The sequence below is a fragment of the Myripristis murdjan genome, chromosome 18 (genome assembly GCF_902150065.1).
Source record: "Myripristis murdjan chromosome 18, fMyrMur1.1, whole genome shotgun sequence".
In the NCBI taxonomy this organism is placed as follows: Eukaryota; Metazoa; Chordata; class Actinopteri; order Holocentriformes; family Holocentridae; genus Myripristis; species Myripristis murdjan.
In genome coordinates, this window is record NC_043997.1 from 15,637,968 (window position 1) to 15,665,470 (window position 27,503).

Below are 27,503 nucleotides of genomic sequence, written 5' to 3' on the forward strand. Positions count from 1 at the left end.
TTGAATCCACAGCTTTATTCACCTGGCCCCATCACTGCTTTACATGACAAGGTATTTACAGATTATTTTCTGATATTGATGTCAATGCTACCACTGCTGCTGCCACTGCCACTTCTACTACAGCTAATAATGATAATAAGAAATGGAACTGATTGTTGTATGTAATGTTTCACATATATCCCGAATCAAAATAAATTTTGCTGCTAATGCCAGTGCCGCCTATGCATTAACCTACAAGTATGAATTTTTGATTGATTTTATCTGCAGAATAACATGGTTTATAGAAATGAATACAACTAGAGATATTTGTTTTTGCAGATGAAATCATTTGTTCTAATTACAAGTGAACTCATACCCTGCACTGAACGAGTCTGTGCTCCTGATGCACGGATGCACCATATCTCTACGGCCCCCATGAGCTCATGTGCTTTGACTCTTTAGCTCAGGATCAAAAGATCCTGGGAAACAACAGCAGGCTAAAGACGTCCCTCTCATCCATTTTATCCTTCATATGAAAGCGAAACAAACCATCTTAACCGTGTTCCATCATATTTATTTTGATATCTACGACTGATTGTGATGAATCTAATTAGTTGAAATATTGTAACGAAATGACATATTGTTCCATCGGTGCAGTTCCTTGAATTCCTTTGGAACAGCAGAGGGCGTCAGTCTAACAACATGAATATTCACAAAAACTGGAGATGAGTATAGTTTCTGTAGCCACTGAGATAAGCAGATTTATAGAAATATAGTGAAGTGCTTGTTTGGACTGGCTGGACTCTGGCCTTATTCAGTGGATGTTCCTCACACACACATGAATGTGCATGTGAGCATGACCGTCCAGCTGAAGGTCAAAGGTAATGACTCGGTGATGTGTTTTCAGTAGGCAACTCAATGTTTGCAAATCTGCACACGGTGACACCGAGATGTCAAGCAATGTAGAAATAAGGGTACATTTTGAGTCATAGCCATTAGCTATATTTCTATTTTAGAGTGTGGGAGAAAGAGAGACGGAGAGGTAGAAAGATTAATAACAATAGTGACAGTTTCTATCTGTAGCTTAACCAATTGGTGGATAAGGTTACCATGGTGCCCGGTGGTGGGAAGAATCAGGCTGATGCACTTAGCAACCAGAAAAGAGGAGCGAGCCAGCAGAGAAGCTGCAAGGCTTCACCTCTTCTTCATTATCTTGTGTACATATCACCTTACATGAGGCCTGTCTATTAACGTGGCCGATGAAGAAAAAGGTCAGGCCCGAGCATGTTTTGTCCACCTTTAACTGAGGGCTTTGAAGTGCAGGGCGCCTCTTTGCTTGTCAAGCAAACGAGCTTTGCAGCACAGGAGTTGGAAAAGATATGAGGCTGTCTTGATGATTATTTCCCTTTTTAGAGCTCAGCACAGAGCTTCAAAGAGAGCTTCCTTGGGATTTCCTTTCAAGTTGAGAAACAAAACATGCCATTGTCTCTAATTGGGCATCTGAACACCAGCGAGACCGCAGAGAGAGGGGGAAAGCTTTAGGCCAAAATTGGTAAATTTGCGACAACAGTTAGGCAAGAGTGAAACAGTGCGATCCCTGTGAATGCCCACTTCATTTTTGCAAGAACGCACCACAGCAGCACAACACAATTCAGTCTCAGAGCTTCACACTTTCCCTTGGAAGACAAACACTGGAGGAGTGAAGACTAACAAAAGTAGGGAGAGGAAATGGAAAATGAAAATCATCTGCAGGGGATGATAATGATCTTGCACACCACACAGAATGAACCCACATAATGGCAAGCTTTGAAAACATAAATCCAACACAAGACAGACCAAACCGAACAGACCCACAATGCCACACTGACTGGTGATTCAAAGCTCCACGCAACAGGCAGTGACACACACCGCTGTCTTCCCACAAAGACAATACACTGAGCAGGTACACACACACACACACAACAGATCAAAGAGAATTAATGTTTGACAGTCAAGACTGCATGAACGCATCAAAACTGAAACACACACCGAGCGGCAACACAACAAAGCAAAACACACTCAGCGCACAGAGAAAAAGAGTGTGAGTTGATAAGCAAAGGATGCCAGAAGACAAAATGAGAGCGAGCTAAATGAACACGGGAGAAGGCATGCGGAGGCGGAGAAATGGTTGGGGAAATTGAGCTCATGAACGTGTAAAAAGACAGACGAGAGTGATTTCCAATTCTAACATTTATTAGATCTAATCAAACACAGGTACACAGTTTATTGGCAATGATTATCTACAACAGGCATCTAGAGAGGGAGAGAATGACCCAGATAAAGAATGACAGCCAATTCAACAATGTCACCAGCACTGAAGGGCACTTGTCCTCCAATGACCACATAATTATTTTCACCGCTGTTTGAGTTGCCGTAGCAAAGTTGACACCACTCGATGACTCACACATTTTACCGAGTTATGTAAGCAAAATACCTTTTTGTCCGTGACATTGTTGAATTGCGTTTACTTAGAGATGGAGGAATGGAGAGGAATACAGTATTTGATTTGTAACAAGATTTTAGTACAGACAAGTAGATCAATTATAATATTTGCTTCCACATAACAGTATCACGGGTCTCCAAAAAGTGGTTTGTTGTACTGTAATTACACATGATGAACTCTTAATGCCAGTAAACACAGCTGCTAATCTGACTTTCAGTTCTGTAGCAAGCTTCACACCCTTGTTCATTTGTTCTGAATTATTCTCTTTATTACAATATTCATTGACTACAGTACTGTCAAATATTGATCAATGATCCCTATGCATTATGCATATCATTACCGATAAGTCCTGACATCAATTACATCATTCTCATGCACTCAAAGGTACAAAATTAGTCACTCTCAATGTTCAGCTGGAACACACTAATCCCAATCATATAGCCAACCCAATAATTTGTGGTGCGAACGGAAAATAATAGCCAAGTAAATGTTACTCACTTAACTATATATATATATATATGTGTGTGTTTATATATATATATATACATATCAATATTTACAATCGATCTGAAAGCAGTTGAGATCAATCAGTCAAACACATGCTTGTCTATGTTTATTCAAAACAAATCAAACTGGGTTTAAAATGATTGGCAAACTGAGGAAGATTCATTTTCAACCTGTCAATAAAGTGCATCAGAGTCAGTGTAGTAGGAATTATCATGGAGGAGGTCAGGTCAGATTGTCGGGAGCAGCACACACATGCATGTACGACACACACACGCACACACACACACACACACACACATACACACAAACTCACGGAGCACTGTACTATCACACTCTAGAAGTACCTGAACTGGACTGTCCCTCTCCGCTTGCGTCTTGAGACTGAGAGCAGGGGGTGGGCGGGGTGAAGTTGGCCTCAGGCAGGCTGCCCTCAAAGGACGGCATGGGGGACAGCGACGGGGGCAGCAGGGTGCTGTTGGGGCTGCTGATGTCGCCCTCCCCCACTAGCGTCAGGTCGCCGTGGCAGTCCTCCTCCACAGTTCGGAGGCCCGGACGGGCGATCGGAGAGAGGTGGGTGCCGAAGGGCGGGTGGCGTGGAGGGGGCAGCAGGCACCGCCTTGTCCCAGAGAGTCCGTTGGCACTGGAGCTAAGCGAGGAGTCCAGGCTCTCTGATCGAAGGCTGGAACTGAGGGGCATGCGTTGGGAGATGCCGTTCTCCCGACCCGCACCCTGGCCTTGTTTTAGGGAGTCAGGAGTGGAGCAGGCGAGGTTGGAGGAGACAGAGCAAGAGGAGGTGGGAGAAGCCAGACGCAGGAAGTCGGGAAGCACCAGATCCTCTTTGCTGAGGAGTCCACGTTGGTCGTTGGCCCGGCTGCTCTGCGCTCGGCTCAGCAGTTCAAAGAATTCTGGAAGATGGGGGAAAAAAAAAACGAATGAAAGGCGTTACCTTGCTGAAACTTCTCAAACCGGTGGGCACCTGGAAGAGGAGGATTAGTTGGGTTTAACATGCAGCATAGCAGGCTCACATTTGACAGGGAAAATAACCCTCTTCTAGAGCTGCCAAGGAGATAACAGTTAGTCATGAGGCAAAGCAAAGCTGAGAAATCCACCACAGGTTATAAAAGAGAGAGAGAGATAGAAGGGAAAGAGAATTTACCTTCAGCTTCATCTATATTAATCTTTTTCTGTTTTCTCTTTTCCCCTGGGAGCGCAGAGTCTGGTCCACTTGCTCTCACAGAAAAGTCCTTTCCTGATGACCTCTCATCTCCCTGCAGACGCAACAATAACAATGCACTCTGTTAAGGGGAGTAGAGGGATGGGGGGGGTTGGAAGGGGTAGGGTTCGGTGAAGAGGCTATGCGTGCGCTGCCAGGCATCCTACTGAGCAAAGTGTCCAGACTTACTGAGACCTTCACATGATGATGATGTTGTCCGGCTAACTCAACATCTTAACTGACCCGATCTCTGTTCAAGAGCGATGCCGTCTAGTGGGTAAAGCTCTCAGCCATCCATCCGTTCATTTTCTATATCAGCTTATTCCTATTCAGGGTCGGCTGAAGGGTGAAGTTTGCCTCGAGTGCTTTCTGTCAGAAAGAATACTGGCACCACCCATCCCTAATCCTAACTCTAGCCTAAACCCTTTGTCCTAAGAGGAAAGTCTGACAGAAAGCGCTTGAGGCAAACTTTGCCTCTAACCTCGGGGTCGCGTGGGGCTCGAGCCTCTCCCAGCATGCATTGGGTGTAAGGCAGGGAAGCTCTTGGCCATTCAGTTTTGCTTTGGAAGTTACTGAGTGGAAGATACCCCTACTCCTCTTTCTATTTCCAGCATGTTGCCTCTGTTTCAGGCCAGCATGCAAGTGGAGAGCTAAAAGTGGGCTTGATGGTTGACATTTTTGACATCTGATGCAACTTTCCAACTTTCTTACATTCAAGTGAAATATTTAAACTTGCGCAAGTCTCTGTTTAAGGTAATGTTTTTGAATGTCTTCCAACTGATTTCAGGAAAAGTTTGAACGATCCAGCGTCAAATATGTTTGACTACTTGGTAAATAAAAGACGTTGTTAAGCAATGATGAGGAGATGCTGTTGCTTTCGGCATCCGTCCATTCATTCTAGTGTTTTCCTGGGAACAATTTTATAATATCTAGCAGAACACAGCCAGCTCATGTTCCTGTTGAATGCCCACCAAGACTTCTAAGCACCTCCCACACCCAATCATTATTCAATGAAGCATTGACGGGCAGGATATGCCTTTCTCACCCTTGAAACAACCAAGAGCACCCAGCGGAGGCAAAATTCTCATTTCGAATGGGGAGTCTGTCGAGAAAGATTATAACCGACCCCGCTAGTAGTACCTACACCAATTGGATCATATGGTGCCGTATGGTGCAATAGTTTGTTGCCTAAGCATGGAAATTTTCAAGGAGTGAGTCAGCTGCAAGCAGTGTTAGAGCGAAGAAACCAAAATACAGGAATTACACACCAATTAAGAGCTTGTCATCGCCTGAATGTTAATAAAGGTTTATTTGAGTTACTGTTGAATGACACTGAATGTGACAGAAGCAGCACAGCAACGGAAAAGGGTGTGACACCATATTTGGAGTTTTGAGCGATATATGAGGATAAAGAAGATGTAAGGTCTTACTGTTGCAGAGAGACTCCTGGCTGGTGGGTGGCCTTTTAAGGAGCAAGACTTGGACTTGTCTGTTTGGGACAGAGAGAGGATGTGTATCAAAAATTTTGATTGGGATCAGAGACACATAAGGAGAGAGAGTCAGACTTACCCCAAGAGGACACTTGGGGTAAGTATGAGCCATGAAACATGTCCTCCAAAACTCAAACAAATCACCGGGAGTGGAACAACGGAAGAGGGCACTGATTACAATTGGCAGTTAAATTCCTGGAAACCGGGGCTCTGTGCAGAAAGGGCAACAGTGACTGATGATTTCTCCACTTCACAGCATTTATAAGAGCTTCGCCCTGTCAGCAAGTCAGAGTGGCGTCTATTTTCAGTGTTTGTTGATTTTATGTCTGTTTCAGTTTGTTTGCCTGGGTTTTTAGCTTGTCAAGTCGTCTTACCTTTCCCCGAGGCTGGATCTGCTCGCTCCAACACAACACGCAGGCCGTCCAAGCTAGATATTGGGGCACCCAGGTCCAAAGGCTCAGTTTCTCCACTCTAAAATAACACATTTGAGAGGCTTACATGTTAGCTTGTTCACATAGCATGGTGAAGCCTAAATATGTTGCTGTTTAATCTCTCTTAATGCTTCTAAAAACACATTTAGTATATTAGTGTAGGGTTGATGTTTTAGGTCACTCCCTCAACTCTATGTTCGTCGGCCTTGTGATTCACAAGTGCTCGCTCAATTTATAAAACAGCTCTCGGATTTGGATTTGCTGTATAATACAGTTATAATGCCTGGAAACCCACAGGACCAGAATAAATCATCTGGCAAGGATTTAGGGGAGGAGTGAGGACTCGACATGTTTGAGGAGTGTCGTCATTCTTAATTATAGCCCTAGTGCTCCATCTTCAGAGCCTGGGTTGAGTCAGAGAGTGCTAACCACCGAGGAAAGATGGAAAAGGATGCGGTCGCTTCCCTCCCCTGACCATGAAACTCCACCCTGTGGCACTGTCATACACTGTACAGGCTGAGCTTCAGACTCACAGGAGCTTCAAACAGATTAAGGCATTGTAGCCACCGGGGACGACTTACTATTTTGGCCACAAGATCACTGAGGTGGAGGCCATATTTGGCCACCACAGGACGCAGGACCTCAGTGACTGGTTTGGTGGGTTTGGCTTTCAGGCCCACGGAGCGGTTAATGGGTACCAGGTCCAATCTGGGAAAAAAGGGAAAAGAAAATATAAATGTTACAGTATTAAAGGGTAAAAAAAACTAGAAATCACAGGAATTTAACATTTCCAAATAAACAACTCGAGTGTCTATACCTAAACAAAGTGCGCCGCTCCAGTCTCAAGTCTCGTGAGCTGAGGGTCAAGCAGTCTTGGTCCAAAACTAAAGGCTATGAGGAGAAGATGAATAAAGCATGAGTCACCAGCAGCAACACATAAAACCCCAATCACAAAACCAAAACACAGTAGTAATAGTATCTACTCCTCAGAATACGATTAATCTGTAGTTCAATCCTCTTTAATTTTGTCTTTTGAACTCAGGTTAGTTCAGTTCAGGTCGCTTTAGTTCAGTTGTAACAAAGATTCCCTGTCTCAAACACAATGAAGCATCGTAAAGTCACTCTGGATTGAGGAGGACCGACTTATCATAAACAGAGAATTGTTTCAATTCATCCACAAGATGCTTGCGGCGTTGTGCTGGCTGTTCAGCTATTGGCAGCAGATGCTCTCCACATTTGTTGGCGGTGTCTGCCTCCCTCACCTTCTCCCCTCCCACCAGGAAGAGGTCAACGGCGGCCACATTGACATTAATGTTGTCGCAGAGATCTCGGAGGACCTCTCTGATGGAGGCGTTGGGCCGCAGGGCGATAGAAGAACAGGAGCCGTCGGGCAGCATCACACTGCAGTGTTTGGGGGAACATTCGCGCACCCGCTCCCACACCGCCACGGAGTGTCGATTGTCAGACTAGAAATAATGAATAAATAACAAGCACACAGTTAGATTAATATGAAGTGCTTAGTTATGACTCATGCTTTTAAAATCAGTAAAATTAATCAGGTGTTTGTGTTATGAGAGTTTTCTTGCTGGAAGTTGAATTTTACACTTTACAGAAGATTCTTTGCATGCTAATGATGTCCATAAACAAAAAAAAAAAGAAAAGAATGAGTGGGCTGGCAAATGAAAAAAATATTTTAAAATAATCCTCTGGCCTCTTATGATGGTTTCCAGAGACACCAGGCTCTTTGTTGCCATGGTGATTCGTCCAGAGGAATCTTACCTCAATCTTGCCAGCAGAGCAGGAAGTAGCCATCTCCAGGCTGGTACCGGAGGACAATGAGCCCTGGGACTCCCTCCGCCCATTACTGCCCCAATAGTCTGCACCGAGGAGGATGAGTTCACACAGATAAGACGTATTACTCCCTACTCAGGTCAAATCACGCATACCTAACACCTAAGACACACTGTTAAGCTTTTACATGAAAATAACAGTTTCTTTGTTTTTGACTGTAGTTGAATCAAGGGAAATCTCTAAGCATTCACAGCTTTGATGCAGATAATTTTCTTTTGAATATGTTGAAAAGACAGCATTTCAACAAGCATGTCACTTTGGCAGATTGGATGTTTATCATTACAAAGGCCTGGTGATCCGTTTAACCAATGCATCACTATTCTGCCCATTTTGATTTGTAAAAAGAAAAATACATTAAATGACAGGAGGTTCTCACCTAGGTTAATGTCGCCAATGTCTTTCTTCTTGGGACCCTTCCCAAAGCTCCTGTTGCGGGACCACGAGAAGAAAATCCCTCGTTTCTTGTCAGCGCTCTCATCTCTGCCGTCCTCATTAAGTGACCTCCCTGACCTCTGCTTCCTGGCCTCCTGCTGGTCGGAGGAGAATCAAGATGCATTAATTCACTTGCCAAATTGGGGAGCGATTTGGACGCAATCAAAGTGATAGAGTGGCACCTTTTTGGGTGTAGACAAGGTGGAGCGGTCAGAGCTGGCACTGTGTTTGGACGGTGCAGGGCTGCAGGGGATCTGGTACGGGTCCGGCAAGGGACGGCCTTCTACCTCAGCTAGCATGCACTCCTGGTAGAGGGAGGACTTGAGGAATCGAGAGTAGCTGTCAAACTTCATCAGGTTAAAGATCTGTGGACGATGAGAAAAGAAGGACGTGTTTGTGAGAGACAGAGAACAAGAGGAGGGGTAGGGAGGAGCAGGTGAGATGAAGACAAGGGGGAAAATGGATTGAAGGATGGAGGAACACAAATGGAGAGACGGAGAGGGAGAAAGCAGGGAAGAGGAGAGGAAGGAGAGAACAGCCCTGGTGTTAACATATGGTTACAGCTGATGTTATGACAGGTGTCCTAACAGTTAACATTCTACTATGCTTATGTGCAAGTTGAAAATATACAGACCTTTGTGTGTATGTGTACGCGTCCATGTGTACAGTGTGCGCTACATTCTCAGTGTGGGTGTGCGGCAGTTTGTGTTTATCTCCCTGGTGAAGCCTCGGAGCCCTTTCGTAAATAAACCCAGATGGTCACCAAGACCCAATATGCTTGTGCGGAGTGACTAAAGGCTAGATGAGAACAAACCCCTCAATTGCACACTAAATCCCTCCTTACACTACTGCTGTGTACAAAAAGCACTTGTGCTAATCTTCTGATCATCAGTGTTGATACACAACCGCACAGTAATGTGAACAACAGGGGGCCTAGACTAATCAAATGATTAGTCTCTGAAACAGATGTTCCAAGACACAAAAGAACAATTTTATTAAATCAGCAGCCACAAATATGGAAACATCACATGTGTACATTTGAATTTACATTATTGAATTGAATTAAGTTCAACAAAGAGCTCCTTATATGCTGAGAAATGACTTGAGCTGCTCTCAGCTGTACCTGTAGCTGCTGGGTCTTGAACATGTCGGGCCACGGGGAGGTGAGGACGTCATCAGCCAGCTGGGCTTGGCTGTCGATGTTGACCGGTGTTGTGGCCTTGCTGGACAGGAAGCTGTTGTAGATCTCTCCCGCTCTTTGGGACAGCTGTGGGAAACAGATAAGATGCAGCTGAATTTCAAAAGCAGTCGCCGAAAGTCATGTGGCTACTTCTTGTTTAGTCTGCAAGTGAGTCAGTGTGAATTTGTATACAAATAAAAAATGAAATTTCTGTGAAAAAAAAACATATTACTGACCACATATACTCTACAATTTGACTTCCCATAAAGACATAATGTGCCATTTATTCAAAGCACTCTAGAGTATCCATAGTCTTCTGGCATGGGAGGAAATCAAATGCCTAACTTTGAGTTAAAGCAAACAAACAGAGGCACAAACCACAAAAACAAGCTTTGGCTCTATCTGTATCTGTAGCTGCATAAGGACTTACCTGCTTTTTATCAGTTGCTGGGACATGACTGAAATATTCACAGGCTTGCCAGAACAAGATATTCTCCTCACTGAATTCCTTCTTCAGAAATTCCTGTGGAGACAGACAGCACACAGTTTCTATATGATCTCATGCTAAGGCTCTACATTTCTCACTTTTTCATTTTAGCAGAGCTGTTGTTGTTGAGACTGCTTGTGAGGCTCGAAATCATTGGGTGTAATGTTACGAACAAAATAAAAGGCACAGTGTGGGCGCAGGGTAGTGTAGGCGAGTACAGTTCTGATGAGTGTTGGGAGAAGTTGTGGAGGGAGATGGCTCTGGGATGCAAGAACTTACTAGAGAGCTTTCAGGAGGTGTTGTGGGCCAAATTCAATGAAACATCTTTTGTGTGGGAGGTGCCAGCACGATAAGCCGAATGACATACCATCTCACCCACTCTTCTTCACTCTTACATCCACTAGAGAAAATCTGAGGTAACTATCAATCCGTTGTGCTATTTTGGGTGAAAACCTGTGTTGACACATCCTGTGCATTGTAAAATTACACCAGATGGGAGTTAGTGACTATAGATCGAGTATGGCTGATAGAAAACTATTTGTGGCAGCTATTCAAGGGTGAAGAACCTTTTGCTAAAATGTGGTGGGCTTCAATCAACTTGACAAACTTAAATGTCTGAGTCTTTGCCCAGCTTACCGAGAAGTAGCGCACACCCACGGGATCCTGGAGGAGACGCTCGAAGCATGTGGCCCAGCTAGCCACACGCCGGTCTGACAGCCTCCGGTGGCTGCCCGCTCCTGGCAGGCTGCCATTACTGTTCAGGCTGCTCTGGCTGCAGCATCCCTGCAACTGGACGCCTCCTCCACCATAGTCTGGAGGAGAGGAGAGAGAGACAGAGTTCAGGAGGTTACCATGAGGATTCCAGCCATAATCGAGCCCATTTTCCAGTGTGTCTGTCTTTTTTCTCTCCTTTCTAACAAAGTCCTAAAAGTCTTGCATTCTGTATTCAGAGAAACATTACTAATTAACAAAGGGTGTTTCTGCTTTGCTTATTTACCATATGGCTGATTTGATTTGTTCTCATTCAGTTCCAAATACCAAAAACTGATCCACGGAAATTACGGAGGCGATTGTGTGTCAAAATTTTTTGCTTGGCCCCTATCAAACTATTCAAAATGACATGGTTTTGTGAAGGAAGCTAGTTCCAATTTAAACACATTTTTGAATCACTGTACTCTCTTGGAGAGCCGTTATTAAATCACAGGACAGCAGAGGGTGTGTCAGTGACAGACGAATATGTAAATATTGGAACTGGGAAGTAGGCAAAACAGTCTGGCAGGAACTTTATCATCAGAGCAATATTGGATTGTTAAAAATAAAATAACAATATTCCTCCCCAAATGGTAATGTGACTAGTTGTGTGAGTTTCTTTCTTTCTTTGCTTTGTTTCTATCTGAAGCACAACCTTAGACAGCACTTCTCACTAATTGCTAGCATCCTCTGTGGTTACATCCCGCCTCATTTAAAGCTCCTCGACTGAGGAGGAGTTTTCCGCTTCAAACTAGTTCCTGTGAAATGCATTACAGTTAGGTGCTGGGTAAGTTTCTTTGCTTTTCCAAAACCTTTGGATGAACAAATCCATCTGACCTAATGATAATAAAAAAGGTTGTTTTTTTTTTTTGTTTTTTTTTATCTGCCAGGAGACCTTTTCCAAAATGAGCAAATCTGGGGAAAACTGAGCAAATCCTTCAAGCCACATTGCCAGAATGGTCCTTTATGGTCAGGAAGGTTTCCATGGTTACAATAGGACTTCATACAGACCTTCATTTCTTGATTTGTTTTTGAGGATTTGAAATCAGCATTTACAGTTCACAGATAAAAAAAAAATCTGCTGTGAAAATTCACAATATGAAGTGTGCAAAGTGTACTTTTTTGTGTTATTCAAGTTTTCTCTCCACCAAGGCATGATCAAATCGATTTTCCCTAGTGTCAGACTGTTCAGTCTGAATGCTGCAAACTAGAACTCGGCACAAAAATCTAAAAGACAGAGAGGAGATAGCAGAGATGTCAGTCGAAAAGAACATAAAGTCCTCTAGGCTGAAACTGCACTCCTCTGCCAAAGTGTGGTGAGAACGGAGAGGAATGGAGGTTAGAGGGTCAGCATCGGGGGAAGAAAATTACAAGTAAAGGAAAACACTAATCATTTTTCACCCATTTAAAAAGCCAAGAATCTGTGCCAGTCCACAGAGGAAAGAGGGTGTCCTAAAAAACGTTGAGACACCACGGGAATTTGGAGAGGGAAAAGGTTGTCCTCCCACAGACCAATTAAGACGAGGATAAATACAATCGTGAATATTTGCGGAAGCTAAAAAGTGAGGTTTTAAAAGGAGAGCAAAGTGTCTAAGCAGGGCGAACAGATCTGATTGAACCCCAACAAAACAACAGCAGATGCCACTTTGTCTAATTGAATCCCAGTTGGTAAGAAAGGAGCAGCAGGAAGAGGGAGCAGTATGTAAGGTTGAGACACGGCTGATTAAAGGGACACGAGGGTGGAGAATGAGGTAAAGAGGTTTGTGAAAAGGACCCAGGAGCTCACTGGGGTGTCACTCTGCATAGTTGTACATGCTACCGTGGCACCAGATGGCCACTTTGGAGCTGTGGACCCAACAACCATGGAGTAAACAGTAACAACAAACAATAGGGTCATAGTGGGATTAGTTACCACCACATAGCTGTTGTCATCGCGCAGAGAGTCACGGGAAAGCGGCACTAATTTAATTTACTCTCTCTGTTGAAAGGAAACGCTAGGTAGGTCAAGTGAGTCGAGTCTCATGTGATACACGTCTGTGTCTTTGCCGATAAGCCTGCACAAGCGGAGGTGGATGTGCAAATAGGTGTACTTCAACTCTGGCATTGTGAAGGAAAGCAACTGTAAATAGTGCATGACATCACTGGCTGCCTTACAATGTGGCCTTAATGCGGCCTTCAAACTTACATCCTGGTTTCTTGGCAAATTCCGCAAAACTGAATCAGAGGGTGTGTCATCAGGATTATGCTGTACTGCCGTTGAGCAAAACATGACGTCTGAGATACTGTAAGACTTTCTCTTCCCGAAAAAAGGTAAACCCGCTGTTTGGTGTTGAAATTCCCCGTCTACCATTTGCTGACATGCCCGCTGTTTGGGCTTGGGTTATCATATTAGGACTACGGCTCTGGGATCCAATGTTAACCACATTGTGTGCTGCTTTGTTAATGAGATGGTTTAGAGAGCAAACAGCCTTGCATGTCTGAGCCACATCCACAGTGAAAGGGAAAAAAGGCAGCACTACACACCGCAGCCTCAGTGACCCTGTTAGCAAATGTTATTAAAACCGCTATGAAAGGGGAGACCAGACAGAAAACACGCTAGCTCTGAGTGCAGCCCGAAAAACGCTCAGCAAACACCCTTTGTTAATGCGCCGCCCTGCCTTCAGTGAATACATTTACATCATCTTCACTTTATTAAATTGCTGTACCGAGCGGCTGCAAAGCTGCCTGTTGAGTGTTAAAGCCAAATAAAAGGCAAACCTGGACAAGCTGCATTCAAGATCACAAAGAGTCACCATCTCAATAAAAAGGGATCACGTGGGAAAAGCCTTATGATCTTGTTTGCAGATCTCTTATTCAACACAATCAGATTTCTCGGTTACATTGCTTGTATTCAGGAGCAGAGAAGAATCTTTTGTAATTACATTTTCAGACATTTTTTAACAATTAGATCATTTTAAATAGAAAATAGAAGTAAAGTAATGGTACTCACCACCATCTGAAGAAGCAGCAGACTGAAAGAGAACAAAGAGAGACATGAGTGAGAAGCTGCCCTCATGACCTCCTGCACTGAGACAAGGGAGAGGAGTCTTTGCAGATAGCAGTGTCTCTCCAGACATCCCACCAGTGGCTCTGAGGTGTGTAAGCATCTGGTGTGTGAGTAAAGAAAGCGTGTGTGTGTGTGTGTGTGTGTGTGTGTGTGCCACTAGAAAGGGGTTGGATCTTGGGTGCTTACACACGGCCATTAATTTGTAAGTGGGTGGACTCCTACACACACAGCTGTTCACACCTCCAGACCAGGACCCACCCCTCATTTCTCACTCACTCACTGACTCAGTGACACACACACACACACACACACACACACAAAGCCAACAATCTGCATTCCTGCACTGCAGTCACAAACCAGAGAAAATCAAGGGAGGGCTACTTGAGAGGCCATCACTGGCATTAATGATCTCCTTTTCACTTGCTAATTCAGAGAATGAATATTTTATAGGTCTACAGATACCCCCGACTAACAGGCAAATAGGACAAGCACCCTCAGTGGGCATGGAAATTTCACAGTAACGACGTTTTGTAATTGGGGACGCATTTATAACTGAAGCATAATGGTCTATAAAATTCACCCATGTCTGATCTTATAATGGATCTACAAATATTTACTTGGCAATTTCAATGGGAGGCCACTGCCACACAGCAGTGGGCCTCTGTAAAACCTGTTAGCCTCATTTTGGTTGAGCTATTAAAGAGAGATTTAAAGCCCAAACTGTGGTGCAGTTGAGGCAAGTATTTTTAAACGCAGGGGAGGATATGAGAGGAGCATCTTAGGGCTTGGTCCAAGAACACTCTTTAAATCAGCGCGTTGGAGGATTCATTTGAAACGGCGAGACTATTTCCAGAAGAGTATTTTCTGAGCTGCCACTTCAAAGTGTGAATGTTCGAGGCAGATAATGCGTCTAAACAAGGTACTTAACGCCAGGCTAGTGTTTTTGGTGTGAGCAATACTTATAATTTGTCTTCTGAAAAGCACTGAATGCAATATAATAAAGAACAAGAACTGTTGACTCTAATGAGGCTATTCTTGGGAGCCGAAGCATTTGCCATCTGAGAGCAAAATCATGTTCAAGACATGTTCAAATGGTAAATCTATAATTATCAGCGCTATGACAAGACTGTACATAATCATTCAGAGATAGTGGTATCTGTTTCTGGTCTGACTTATTTATAGTGTAACTGCTAAAATGACTGATTTGTGATCTTTGATGTGTGGTTTAATTAGTGGTTTTCAGTTTGGTCCATCAGTTGTGGAACAAGCCGAGGCATATTCTGGACCAGCCCAGTCATTTTAGTTTGTGTTGATGCAACTGGCCATCTGATTGCGGGGGATGTGCGCTTGGTCATGTGCAGTGGAGCGACGGTCCGGTCCGTTTTGGGAGTGACCACATGTAGAAGCTGCATCATACACGGACCACTAAACCACTAACTGTGTCTCATAGCGTCTTTACAACTCTACAGCTACTGGATCCAACCCCACACAGTCAACACCCAAGAGCCACCTCTTCTGTGGTGGCTAGCTTGTGTACAGTAATCATGGGCGGGTAGGATGAAGCCCGACATAAAGCCAAAACAGAAGAAAGAAAAAGAGAGAACACCCACTCCATCTGCCTAACCCTTTGCGTAGCTAAAAACAGCTAAACCTCAAACCTTAAATATATAGAGTTTTGCGACTGTGGGTCATTTTGAAGAACAGAAAGCCATTGCACATCATGACGCAAATTTTGGCTTTGAACACATGAAAGGTTCCCCACGCAGAAAACTCTTCAGGAGGCATATTAACTAGAGCCAGCCCATACCTCAGCCTTGACAATTGTAAACCCTTTATTGAGTGAGTTTTTATTCCTAAGATGACAAATATAATACAACAGCAGACGTACGCTGCTGCTTGACACAGCGGAACCTCCAGTCTTTCAACTCCAGTAAATCACCATGAATGCCACCATGACACACTGCTGATGAGATGGCTGATCGTCTACATCACGCACGTGTCAGTAGAGAATTATCTCATTGACACATAGGTCATGAGTTGTGTAATAAAGCTCAAACCCCATTTGACGACATCTAATGAATGGAAATGTTGCAAAATCCTTCCGTTTAGTTGACCCAGATAAAATACTTCCCCACATTCTCAAGATACACTATCATTATATATTGACTCTTAAAGGTGGACCGCAGAGGCAAACATACAGAGTCCCCTGTGTGTTTGTGTTTGTACGTGTATGCACAAGCCCACAGGGGTTAGACCACACACACCCCCATTTGTTTTTCAGCTCGTTATTTCTTCCTTGCCGTCAGGTCCCCTACAATGAGGCCAAAGTGATGACCCAGGAACAACACCGCCTCTTGTCCCCACAACTTCCTCTGTTCACACCTCTGCTGATGAGCTGGTCCAACATGGGTGGCTCTGGAAGAGAGATCTTCTTGATCCCTCTCATTAAGACTGAGGCAGTGTCCAAACAAAGCCAGGTCAATCTGAAAACGCATCATGGTAACCTGGCATTTTAAACAAAAAACAGGCCCTTTGGAACACACTCTCTAAAGTGTGTAAATTTGGAAAAAGCCGGTCCATTCTACTGTGGAGGAAAAACGAAATTTTATGAAGACGCTGACGTATTGGATTGTCATGTGATCAAGGTCAAAGTGGGGTCCAAGAATCCCTGTGGGTCTGGAGGGGCTTCCAGGGGGATCTCAGTAAAACAAGGAAGCGTAAATTCATTATTAACTCACTAGAAATTGCTAAGATACAAAAAAGGCATGTGTGATTATTTTAACCTTATTCTTTAATCTCATTTGTCAGTCTTCAAGTATGACATACATATTTAAAGCTTAACACAAACCAAAATTTCTTTTCATGTCAGGGTCCTGAGGGCAACAAACATGTCAGATGCTGTTCTGAAGCTTAGTGAAAGTTGAACTGGGTGTAGAGAACAGAAAAAAGTTTGAGAACCCCTGATCGTGGTTATAGTCTAGCACTGAACATGTGCAGGCTGTGCACATATGTGTTCTCATTGAGGTCTTGAGGCATATCAGTGTGGGCAGTGGACTTTTGGAAAATAGCCTGGAGACACTATGAAAAGGCAAGTGTGGTGTAGTATGGATGGGACACCAAAACGGCATTTGCAGATTTACCGGGCTTAGTGGGAACATGGCCTCTAGACCCTATGTCTAAGGCTGCTTGGGACCCCACAAAAAGCTCTCTGAATTGTGTGTGTAATCAAGCAAATGGACCAGAGTCACAAGCACATACTTTGGCTCCAAACTTGGAAGATTTGGTCCTCCAAGTTGGAAAACACTACACAAACTTAATTGTTGTGCAGCCCCCACACCGTCCTGCCTGGAGACTTGACACACCACTTACTGAAGGATCGTAGACAATCACAGCAAGACAAATTTTTTCTAGGATCTGAGGTGAACCACCATGATAAAAACACCCTATTCAGTTGAAGGGTTTACGAAGTTCACACACGCAAATGCAAATGTCCCCATTAACACCGCTCAAAGACTGTATTGTTGAAGTTTTAAAAGCAAGTTCTTGTATCTTTTGGACTTGTTTAGGCATGCCCCTGCCTCAAAAAAAAAAAAAAACAACAACATGGGATTGAGGTGCACCCGTCCATCACCTCACCACAGACAGACAGAAGGCTCTTCGACAATTTAACACAAGTCATGGCAGTTTCCCCACCACACAACTGGGGCAACAAACGATTCCCCACTGCTCGAAACAGCTGGTCTGAGCTGAGGCAGAGAGGAGCAAGGAGAAGAAGAGAGGCAAGAGAGAGAGAGTGTAATGACAAAAACAGCTGAGTTAACAAAAGGAGTCTCCGCACATCACAGAGAAGGAGAGGAGAAGGCTTGGTCGGCGAGTAGCTGAGTTTACTTACTGTGTTGAAGTTCCAGCTCTTCTTGAAGGAAAGTCTCTTTTTGAGACTCATTGTTCTCTAGTCTGCTAACCCCAGCGGCAGGCAGACAGATATGTGTGTGTGTGTGTGTGTGTGTGTGTGTGTGTGCATACCTGAACATTCCCCACCCAAACTCCGCTAACCATGTCTGTACAAGTTGGAGAGAGAGAGGGAGAGAGAGAAATCTGACGAGTTACCGGACAGAGAGAAAAGGGGGGGAGTTGGGGTGAAGGAGGAAAGAAAGAGTTCCATTTCCTTACTCCGCAGCTGTTGCTATGGCAACCTGCCCGACAATACATAGCGCCTCTGCCACAGTGGCATGAAGGAATCAGATGAATTACCCCCCCACACCCCCACACCCTCCACCCGCCACCCAAACACACACACAGACGCACACACACACACACTGTCAAAACCACATTGGCCTTCCCCCTCTTTTTGTTTCCAGTTGTGGTCCTCTCTTTACTTTAGAGAAATACAGAGTCGCTATAAATTGAAACCATATGAATTTTCAATCTCAATACATGATTTGTAAAATAAATAAATAAATGTAGAAAAAAAAGCCTATGCCTTGAACTCTCTGTTTCATTATTCCTCATCATGGAGCAACGTTCAGCCAAACAGTCTCCAGCTGAAAAGTGAATGTCTGAGACTGTAACAAAGCAAACAACATGAGACTCTGATGGTAATCATGTCAACTAGTGTTTCTGCGGCGGTTTCCTTCATCCAGCACAAAAGGAAAATTGGGTTTAAAATAAGTTGTGCTCTGGCATGACTCCCTCTCTCCTTTGCAGCAGTGTGCCTCCACTTTTTTGGCACATCTCCTCCAACAGCGTGCCGCTGTTTCTTTTTTTTTTTTTTTTTTTGACCACCAGTTATTCTCGAAGCTGAGGTGGGCCGTTCTACGGTTCTTTCCCATGGCAAATGAGCCAGCGCTATTCTGCATGAAACCCTGTTTTCTGGACCTAATGTTTCCATAAATCACACATTCGGATAAAGTGTATGTTAACAGGCTGGGCTTCATGGTAGATTTCTTCTGTTTAATTAGATTTGTCTATGGTCTATCACTTTGGAAGTTGGATGTTTGTCATATGTGCATGGTTGGGTTTATGGTTCGGATTGGGGTGCAGCAAGGGACAATCTGGTCTTCTTGACAGGGAAGTCACAAATGATACTTTAACCACTAGCGCAGTGAGAGTGTGTCTGTGTAAGAGAGAGGGGCTGGGGTGGGGGCGATGACCAGCGAGCAAGAAGGAAAAGGAGAGACGCAACATGCATATGCTTGCATGTCCAGATAACATCAGCCATGCAGTAATTAGAAACTCTTGTGGTTGCTGAGATGAATCAGCACAGTCATAGCCACAAAACCACATGGCCCAAGACAGTCTTCTTCACCCCTCTGCTGTCTGACCTCTGACAGTTCACACAGGCCACTGCAGCCAGGTGAACTCATTTATAAGCACATGACCCTTGTAAACAAGAGTAAAGTCTGTTGGAAATTTCCACACCAAAATGCCTTTGGGGAAGACGTTTGGCCACGGAGCCCCTCGTGTTTCTCACAGAACAAACCGAGGCTTCTGCCATGACCAAAATAGGCTTCATGTGAGCTTTCGGCACCTTCCCAATGTAATTAATTTGTCAAGCAGCTCTTGACAAACTTAACGGTGACAATGAACACTGCCTGTCACAAGACATGACCACTGGAGGATCAAGTTCTTAAACCTAGCAATCTGGACCGAGGAGGGAAAATAATCTAGCCCTGCTATCTATGGCAGACAAACTATTCCCCGAAAATAACATCAAGAAAAGACCTTGGATGGAAGCAACTTCCTTTTGAGGGAGGGAGGGCGAGGGTGCGGTGACTGATAAGATGGAAGAGACATTTCTTTCCCAACCAAGCAAGAAAGATGGTGGGGAGACAGAGACAGACAGAGAGAGAGAGACAGAGAGACTTACGAAACTGCTCTGACAGCATCTAAGTGGAGATACGCAGGACAGACAACCTTGTGTTTGTTTTTGGGATAGATTTTGAAATTGTAGGGGCCAGGGCCAACATGTTTACTGTGGGAAATCTCATTGTTTGTCAGTGCAAATCTGCTAGACATTCAGTCACATCAAGCTAGGATCTGATGACCTCAGCACGCTTATGTGATGCTGAGGGGCCGGGAATGACAAACAACAGGAACACAATTAGTGTCCCCTCAGATTTGCTATCTGCACTATGTCCATAAGCCTGAGTGACACTATGTTGAGTGCCAGGAGCCAACACCGAGTTCTCATGATCCATTCGTCGACAGCAAATATATGTAGATGTAAACCATTCGCGTTATGGTTGGTGCTTAAATCATATTTCCATTAACTGAAAATTGATGACAGTGGTGTGACATTCTAATGCAGTTTAGGCTGTTTCAGGAATTTTCTCGTGACAATGTTGACATTCTGTAAAAATAATTATATTGAATGAATTAAGTGACACTTAATTCAATAAAATTCTTACAACTTGATTTTGCTGGAATAACATGAAAGTAGGAGGCACTTGGTTTGGGGTAAATCTCCACAAGCACTGCACAATTCTTTGATTATTATTTGTTTGTCTTCTGGGTTTGGTTTTCCAGTGTTGATGGGCAGTTGACCTGAAGGTCCAAAATGACAAATGACACTGGAGACAAAAGACATTTCCACCAGTACATGAATGCAGCATTATGGTTACATAGCTCTAATGGTGCAAATCACACATCTGGATCACCAAAATCTAACCAATCAATCCCTGGTTTATTTAAGAGTTATATGTAATTTCAGCCAAATCCTTGTGTAATTTTCAATGCCCAAAAGAGATTAAAACAAGTAATTTCAGCACACTAACATTTAAACTGTAGTTACAAGTCTTTAAATAGCTGCACATGAACAAGTACTACAAGTACATTTTAGTGGTAACAGTCCATTTGATACTTTTTTAGCATCACACACTTCCTTTAACACTTGTGTCGACACAACTTCTTAATTCATGACACAAGGTAGGGGATATTGAAGCCAACAAAAAATCCCACATATTCCACTTGTAATAACCAGTAGGAGGTGGTTATGAAGGGTTAGTTTACAGACCATCTAAAATGAATGCAGCGTCAGAGTCCTGGAGTGGCCTTGCTCATGCTAGTTGAAATAAAATATCTAATACTGCAATCTATTACTCAAGTTTCAGGCAATTGATAATTTGAAATTGGATTTAGAAAGGTTCCTTTGCAGTGTGGATGTTATTGTGGTGAAAGGACATGTTTTAATTGCTTTTTGGTTTCAGCTATTGGGCAGTATGTTTGCCCCGTGGGTGTGTGTTGAAGAGCAGAGCTCCCAGCAAATTGAAGATGAGCTCTACAATGCAGCAAATGATGAAATTCAAACACAATCGTTATCACGGTATAAACAAGGAAAATAAAACCCATGTTGAAAATAACGGGAGGGAGTCAACACCTGAAATCATCCAGTTGGCATGTAGGTGTAATCCCCTCAGCAAACAAAGGGCTTGTTTGTTCTGTCTTTTAAGTCTGGACTGATTTGCATGCAAACGTGAGCCATCGTCGCAGCATGTTTCATCTCTTAATCTCTCTGATCGTCACTAATCTAGTACCTCCTCTCCAACATTAACCACTTTGCCACAGCAGATGGGGACGGCTCCACTCCTGTCTGGTCTTAAGTGGCATTACGACAACTTGTGCAGTGCTGTATGTGTGTGTGTGCTTGAGTGTGTTTTGTGTGTTGGCCACTTGTTGCTGATAACAGTGCTGGCAGGGAGTGTTAGCATTCCTCTGAATGGACATGTTTACCTCTTTCTCTGTTGCTGCCCTATTTCTCTCAGGGTCAGGGAGTTCCCACTCCAATCAATATCAGAATTCCCATCAGAATCCCTTTCCCAGCTTATTACATTGATGCTACATTAACTGCCTGAACCAGAACAGTTCCAGTGACTTCATACTGAGGCGTGCCACGGCATTGGCACCATTACCTACACTCAAAGTTTCTGAATAGCCTGAATGAATGCATAGCACCCTGAGAACTCCATGCTTTAGTGTTAGAATTATGAATGGAAATCTCAGCATCTCCCGGGTGGTTAGATGTGATTCCTGATTTAAAATGTGAGAGATGTATGATCTGATTTCTACACAAGGACTGAACACCTCAAAAATGAGACAGCAGAGGGGGAAACTAGAGCCGGTGACCACCCCTCTCCACCCCCAATCTATTATCACGGCAAAAGGGTTGCACGCACATCTGCCTGGAGGGCTTGAAGTGGGTAAACCACATAAGACGCCACCACACCCTCATTCTGCTCTTTTTTCCCCCCTTCTCTTCCATAAATGACACCATAAATGACTTTCCAACTTGAAATCTGACACTTATAATTAGCCCCCCTCCAACCACCACCACCACCTTACCACCAAAATAACTTCACACGAAAGCTTAGTGTGCAGTGTTTTGAAAATTCGGGGTGCTTCCCTGCATTTGTTGTGTAATTAAAAGTAATTACTGTATATCTGTCTCCTGGATGTGTAACAAAGGTAGGCCTTGGCACTGAAAAAGAAAAGGAACAAGTGCTACTTCCTGTGGACAATGCTTAGTGTCCTGACCTTCCAGGCTGCTGTCTAAACCTTCTGGTCATACAGGGAACCTGAGCTGGTTGACTGAGACTGGGAAAGAATGGAAGGATGCGGGGTTGGTTTAAGTTCATTGCTCTGGGCTGAGGGCTAATGGAGGCTGCTTAGTCCCCATGGGTATTTGGCATGGGACAAGTTCATGGCAACTCTCACAGGGGCAAAAATAGACATGTGAGGAGGGACACAAGACAGAGACACAATGGATTTCTTTGTCTGCACACAACATCTATTTTCTTTGTTTACCATTCTTTCAGACAATTGCTAATCTCTGTAACATAAATAACTGTGCTGATCCAAGGTCAGCTTATCTTTAAACCTCACACTGTAACAGATCACAAGTTGCCTAGTCCTGCATAATTTGCATTTCAGGGTAGCCTTTATATTCACCATAACACATGCTGCAGGCTATGACATGAACTGAACATGGCGCTTTACTCAAGCAGCAGCAGGCAAATCACATGATGACCATGGCATATAAACAGGCATATTGTATTTCTTTATATTGACTATGGGGTGAAAAAGTTATAGAAATAGCTCACCAAGGAAAGTTAGTGTTTAGGCTGCCAAAGTAAAGGACGAAGTCAGTCCTTCACAGCAGCACAAAGGGAATACTTGGCTGCCCCAGCAATCCATGTTTATGACTTCCACAGTGCTAAGTAGACAAGGCCTTGGCCTGGCTCTACTGTGTCTTACGCCAACACAAGGCCAAGAGGATACCAACCACATTTACTTTCTAAACCTCCCTGAAAGCCTCAAACAAGACTGTCTTACTTTGTGCCGTAGACATGGGCAAACGTGTCCCAACGTCAACCCAGCCACAGGTGTGAGGTAAAAGGTTGAATACGGCAAGCAGCCTGATATATTTCAGACATGTCCAAACTGTTACAGGGGAGGTGATAAAACAGTTTGGCAGCTCTAAGCTGTTCCTTGTTGAGTAACCTCCACACCCTTGGCAGTAGATCCACCCTCAGTCAAGTAGAGGAATTTAATAATAATATGTTTGAGGAAGGTAAACTATGTGTAAGGACTGAATCATACGCAAAACCTCTGCATCACATCCGTAGCTTTCCTGGAGGGAGCCTGCACCGTGCAGCTAATCAACGAGGGATGATGGAGAGCTGTGCTGAAAACTAAACCAACATATCATGTTTCTGTATGGGCTGAAAGCTAGATGTTGATAGATGATGTCATTGTGTTGGTGTGACATCATCCAACAATGCTCAATAACAAAAAGCCATCATAGAAGCCAAGAATGAAATTACATTGCGTCTCCGTCCAGAGGTGGCTAGGCAACGGGTATTTTCCGTGGTTACGATTTGGTCAAACAGCAAACTCAGCAACCACAGCCACATCTGGTCATCTGGTTATTGGCTGCTGCATATTCATACCGCGAGCAGCTGGACAGTCAAATAACTTAAACTCAAGTTTTGCTGTGCTAATGTACTGTTTTTCCAGTTGGTGGGATGAGAGTGAAGCAGTCTATTTAATTGCAATAAAACCTCTGCGGGAGGAGAAAAAAAGAAAAAAAGAATCATAGTGGAGACATTTAGAAAATGTCAGGCTGCTTGCTCTTTGCATCCTATAATGCTAGCCTAAGGACACATTACGTGAGCGCAACTGTCCACCCACACTCCAGAGCTGGCCATGTGATGTCAGTGAGATAAAAGTGCGTCGTGTTCTCTTGCCTTTGCTAATCCCCGGGTACATGTTATTCCTGCTCATCCTCTCAAGTCACAACATTCACATCAAACACTAAGGATAAAATTCTTACACTGAAAGTATGACATGATATCAGATTCCAAAAATTATGATATTACTGACAATCATACCCTAATAAGATGCATATCCATGTAAGCCAGGCTCACTTGCATATATATATATGTAAGCTCCTTTAAAAATCATGATCAACAAAGATCGTGCAGTGCTGTAAGAAAAAGAACAGTTGTACCAAATGTTGCTTTGAGAGAAATGAATAAGACGGGCGGTGAATCAGAGCAGGAAAAATGCCTATAGGAAACCAAAAGGGGCAGGGCAAAACCACAGGCAACCACTTCAAGTTCAAACTCAACTAAGGCTGCTGCATAGTCATCTAAAAATATCATGCCACTGAACATTCAGTGAGGACTTGATTCCATCTGACAACAACAGCCCATGATCTCCAACCCCCACCCCGCCACCACCACTACTAATTGCAACTTCTCCCAACTGCGCCAATTCATTTTGAAATAGGTCACTTGTCAACAGTGTACACTTCATTCAAAGGCCCATTACCGACACTTCATGGTTAGATGATGAGCGGAATCCTGGGTCACTTCACGAAAACCCTTTTAGCGTGACACCTAATGTGAAGTCAGTGCGCATCCCGATATGGAAGCTATACTGCATTTGCTGTATACAGCGGCACAGTGTGTATCACGCAGCACATGGGAGTTCAGCTGGCACTGGCCAAAACATTCCTCTGACAGACCACACAAGCTAACCACTGTACGCCGCTCAGACGCCACAACAGGACCTACAAAGAGCCCAAAGAAGGAGAAGTAACCGTTGGAGAGGAGACACCACCGGCATTAGAGATAAAGATGGCATCGTCAGACAGGCAAAAAGTGAGGAACAACTAAACGACAATAATGAATAACGACAAAGAGAGACTCCAGAATTTCATGCAGAGACTTACAGAGTTGAGAGTTAAAGTTTGCTCCATGTATGGTGCTGTGCGCGTGTGTTTGGCTCGTCTTCAGCGCTGCTCCACACGCCTGGTGTGTGTAAACTAGTCCATCTGCTGGCGCTCCGTGGTGTGTGTGTGAGGCTGTGTGTTTTGCAGTGGAGATAGAGACAGAGAGCTCAACGGGGGAGGAGAGAGTGTGCAGGAGAGCCGAAAATCCTGACAGCTACTGAGAGTTCAAAAGCTCCCTCTCTTTGCTGCTGCTTCCTCTCTCTCCCTCCCTCCCTCTCTCTCTCTCACTCTCTCTCCCTCTCTCTCTCCCTCTCCCTCCCTCCCTGTCTTTCTCTCTCTCTCTCTGCTGTAAACTCCCTCCCTTTCCCTCTTTGTCTACCTCCCTCCCTGTCTCTGTGTCTTCATGCCGCCTCTTGGTTTCTGCTACGCCCACAGGATAGATCTCTTAGCCCTAGGCGTGCAAACAAGAGCTGCTAATATATCCCCACACCTAGGAGGGGAATGGAAACCACTCGCTCATGGAGCAAAGGAAGTGCCCCAGATGTCCCAGCAGACACACACGCATAGACAAAACAGTGTGCATTAAAACGAATGCACTCACATTATATTAACACCTCTAAAGACACCGCAACAGAATCTGTGTGAACGCAGCCACAGCAGCCTGCTAATGGTGTCATCCCTGAGAAGTTCTTGACGTGTTAGCACACACTGTCATCTGGTGAGCATTGCTGGCACAAAGCATCTGTTTGGAAGTGGAAACAGGGAGCCTGTGATGAGGAAGAAATCAAGCTCAGATTGGTGGTGCGGTGGGCTGTGGGGGCACACGCAGCTGAGCTGTGACAAACTCTGCGCAAAAATAAGGCACGGAGGTACAAAGCAGCACATTCTTCGACATGCTCCAATATAAGAGGATCTGACAACAAAGGCTCAGCATGCATCAAGACACTCCATCACCAGATAGAGTGTGAAAACAAACCTATACAAATACACACACACACACACACACACACACACACACACACACACACACACACTCACACACACAGTTTCAGAATAATATAGCATCTTCTTCTAGTGAGGCAGAAAAGCACAGAAATGATACAGGCCAAAAGCGTAAGGCTATATGCCGCTCTAGCTTGGTGCGTGGGCTCCAACAGCTACGTGTCAGAGCCTTCGTAATGTGGAGGAAAAATAACAAGCATTTGCTCATTCCCCTGCAAGCCGCGCTGACGCACACCACTGACCACGGAAAAAGCAACATGGCCACACGCGTGCAAATTGTTCTGGGCTTCCCCATATCATGCAGCGAGGCCACATCCAGGGCTTATCCGCAGGGGTCGTTCCAGAGCGCTGGTGGTGGACTCTAAGAGTCTCACGGTGTCCTTGTGAGTCCAGATGCATGTGCTGACCAGGAGCTTATCTCAACTTTGATACTCTCAGCGTGAGAAAAAGTCCTTCAAAACATCCTTCAACACAATACGTGAATAAAAGAAAAGGAAAGTAATTCTAGTCTGTACTCCTACCACTGCTCAGTATGCACATTGCCAATGAGTCATTTAGGGTCCACAGTTAAGGTGCATTGTAGTTTATAGGCTTTATTTCAGTGCAAAAATGAAAATGCATTTTAATCTTGCCATGACATCAATGTGACAGTATGACAGTCAGGAGTTGTCACAGTAGTTGACAAAAGCCAAAGTTCTGACATGCTGAGACTGTCAGTCAGGTTGTTGTGGACCACTCCACATACCAAACTACTGGAACATGTTGTACTACAAGGTTTAAAGCCACTTGGCCATTGCTTATGAACATCAAATTTGGCATGACCCTAGAAATATGTCAGCCGTGCTAAAATTGCAGCAAAATCAAGCTCAATTGATGTAGTCTGAGTCAGGCATTAGGCGAAGTTTTGTACATCAGTATTAAACCTAACTCCTGTTATGCCTGTCTACGGTCTCTGAGGTCTAAAGTATCAAAGACGGAGATTCTGATACAGACCATCACTTTTAGACTGCTGCTAACAAGAACAGAAGTGGTTCTCATCCTCTGTGGTCAAATAAAACTGCCAGCCTTTGCATATGTGTAAATCATTACATGGACACAATTAGTAATGCTATTGGATGGACCAAGGTTCGCTGTAGGAGGGCCTTTTAGATGTGGATCATTTGATCTCAGAACATAAACCCTGAGTGAAGCTGGGTGCTTGAAACGAGAGACGAGAAACAAGTGCATGGTGAGAAAGTGATTGCTTTTGCAACTGTAAAACCTTTCCTAACATGTTATTACCTGAAATGTATAGGTCTACAGTGACTTAAAGTTGCTAGTGTAAATTACAGTTCTTATTTATACTTACTTGGATGAACTAGGAGTGGGATGCACAATGGGAATTGTGAATTGTGTGTTTGGGTATAATCTGACAGCAAATGTC

The 27,503-nt window shown here is 44.1% G+C and overlaps 1 protein-coding gene across 2 annotated transcripts in view; it reads right to left on the reverse strand.

Annotated features, from left to right (window-relative positions):
- Positions 1–27,503, reverse strand: part of rgs12a (regulator of G protein signaling 12a) — a 41,040-nt gene that overhangs the window by 5,698 nt on the left and 7,839 nt on the right. Inside the window, exons 4-17 of one of the 2 annotated variants that reach the window (XM_030076958.1) lie at positions 13,792–13,813; positions 10,689–10,864; positions 9,996–10,088; positions 9,509–9,652; positions 8,568–8,750; positions 8,330–8,480; positions 7,882–7,979; positions 7,365–7,568; positions 6,920–6,993; positions 6,684–6,810; positions 6,046–6,142; positions 5,612–5,670; positions 4,125–4,236; positions 3,313–3,873 (exon numbers count right to left, since the gene is read on the reverse strand). In XM_030076958.1, the coding sequence (XP_029932818.1) occupies positions 3,313–3,873; positions 4,125–4,236; positions 5,612–5,670; positions 6,046–6,142; positions 6,684–6,810; positions 6,920–6,993; positions 7,365–7,568; positions 7,882–7,979; positions 8,330–8,480; positions 8,568–8,750; positions 9,509–9,652; positions 9,996–10,088; positions 10,689–10,864; positions 13,792–13,813 (2,101 nt within the window). Of the gene's footprint in view, positions 1–3,312; positions 3,874–4,124; positions 4,237–5,611; positions 5,671–6,045; positions 6,143–6,683; positions 6,811–6,919; positions 6,994–7,364; positions 7,569–7,881; positions 7,980–8,329; positions 8,484–8,567; positions 8,751–9,508; positions 9,653–9,995; positions 10,089–10,688; positions 10,865–13,791; positions 13,814–27,503 lie in introns of both variants that reach the window. The other variant, XM_030076957.1, reaches the window with a different exon arrangement.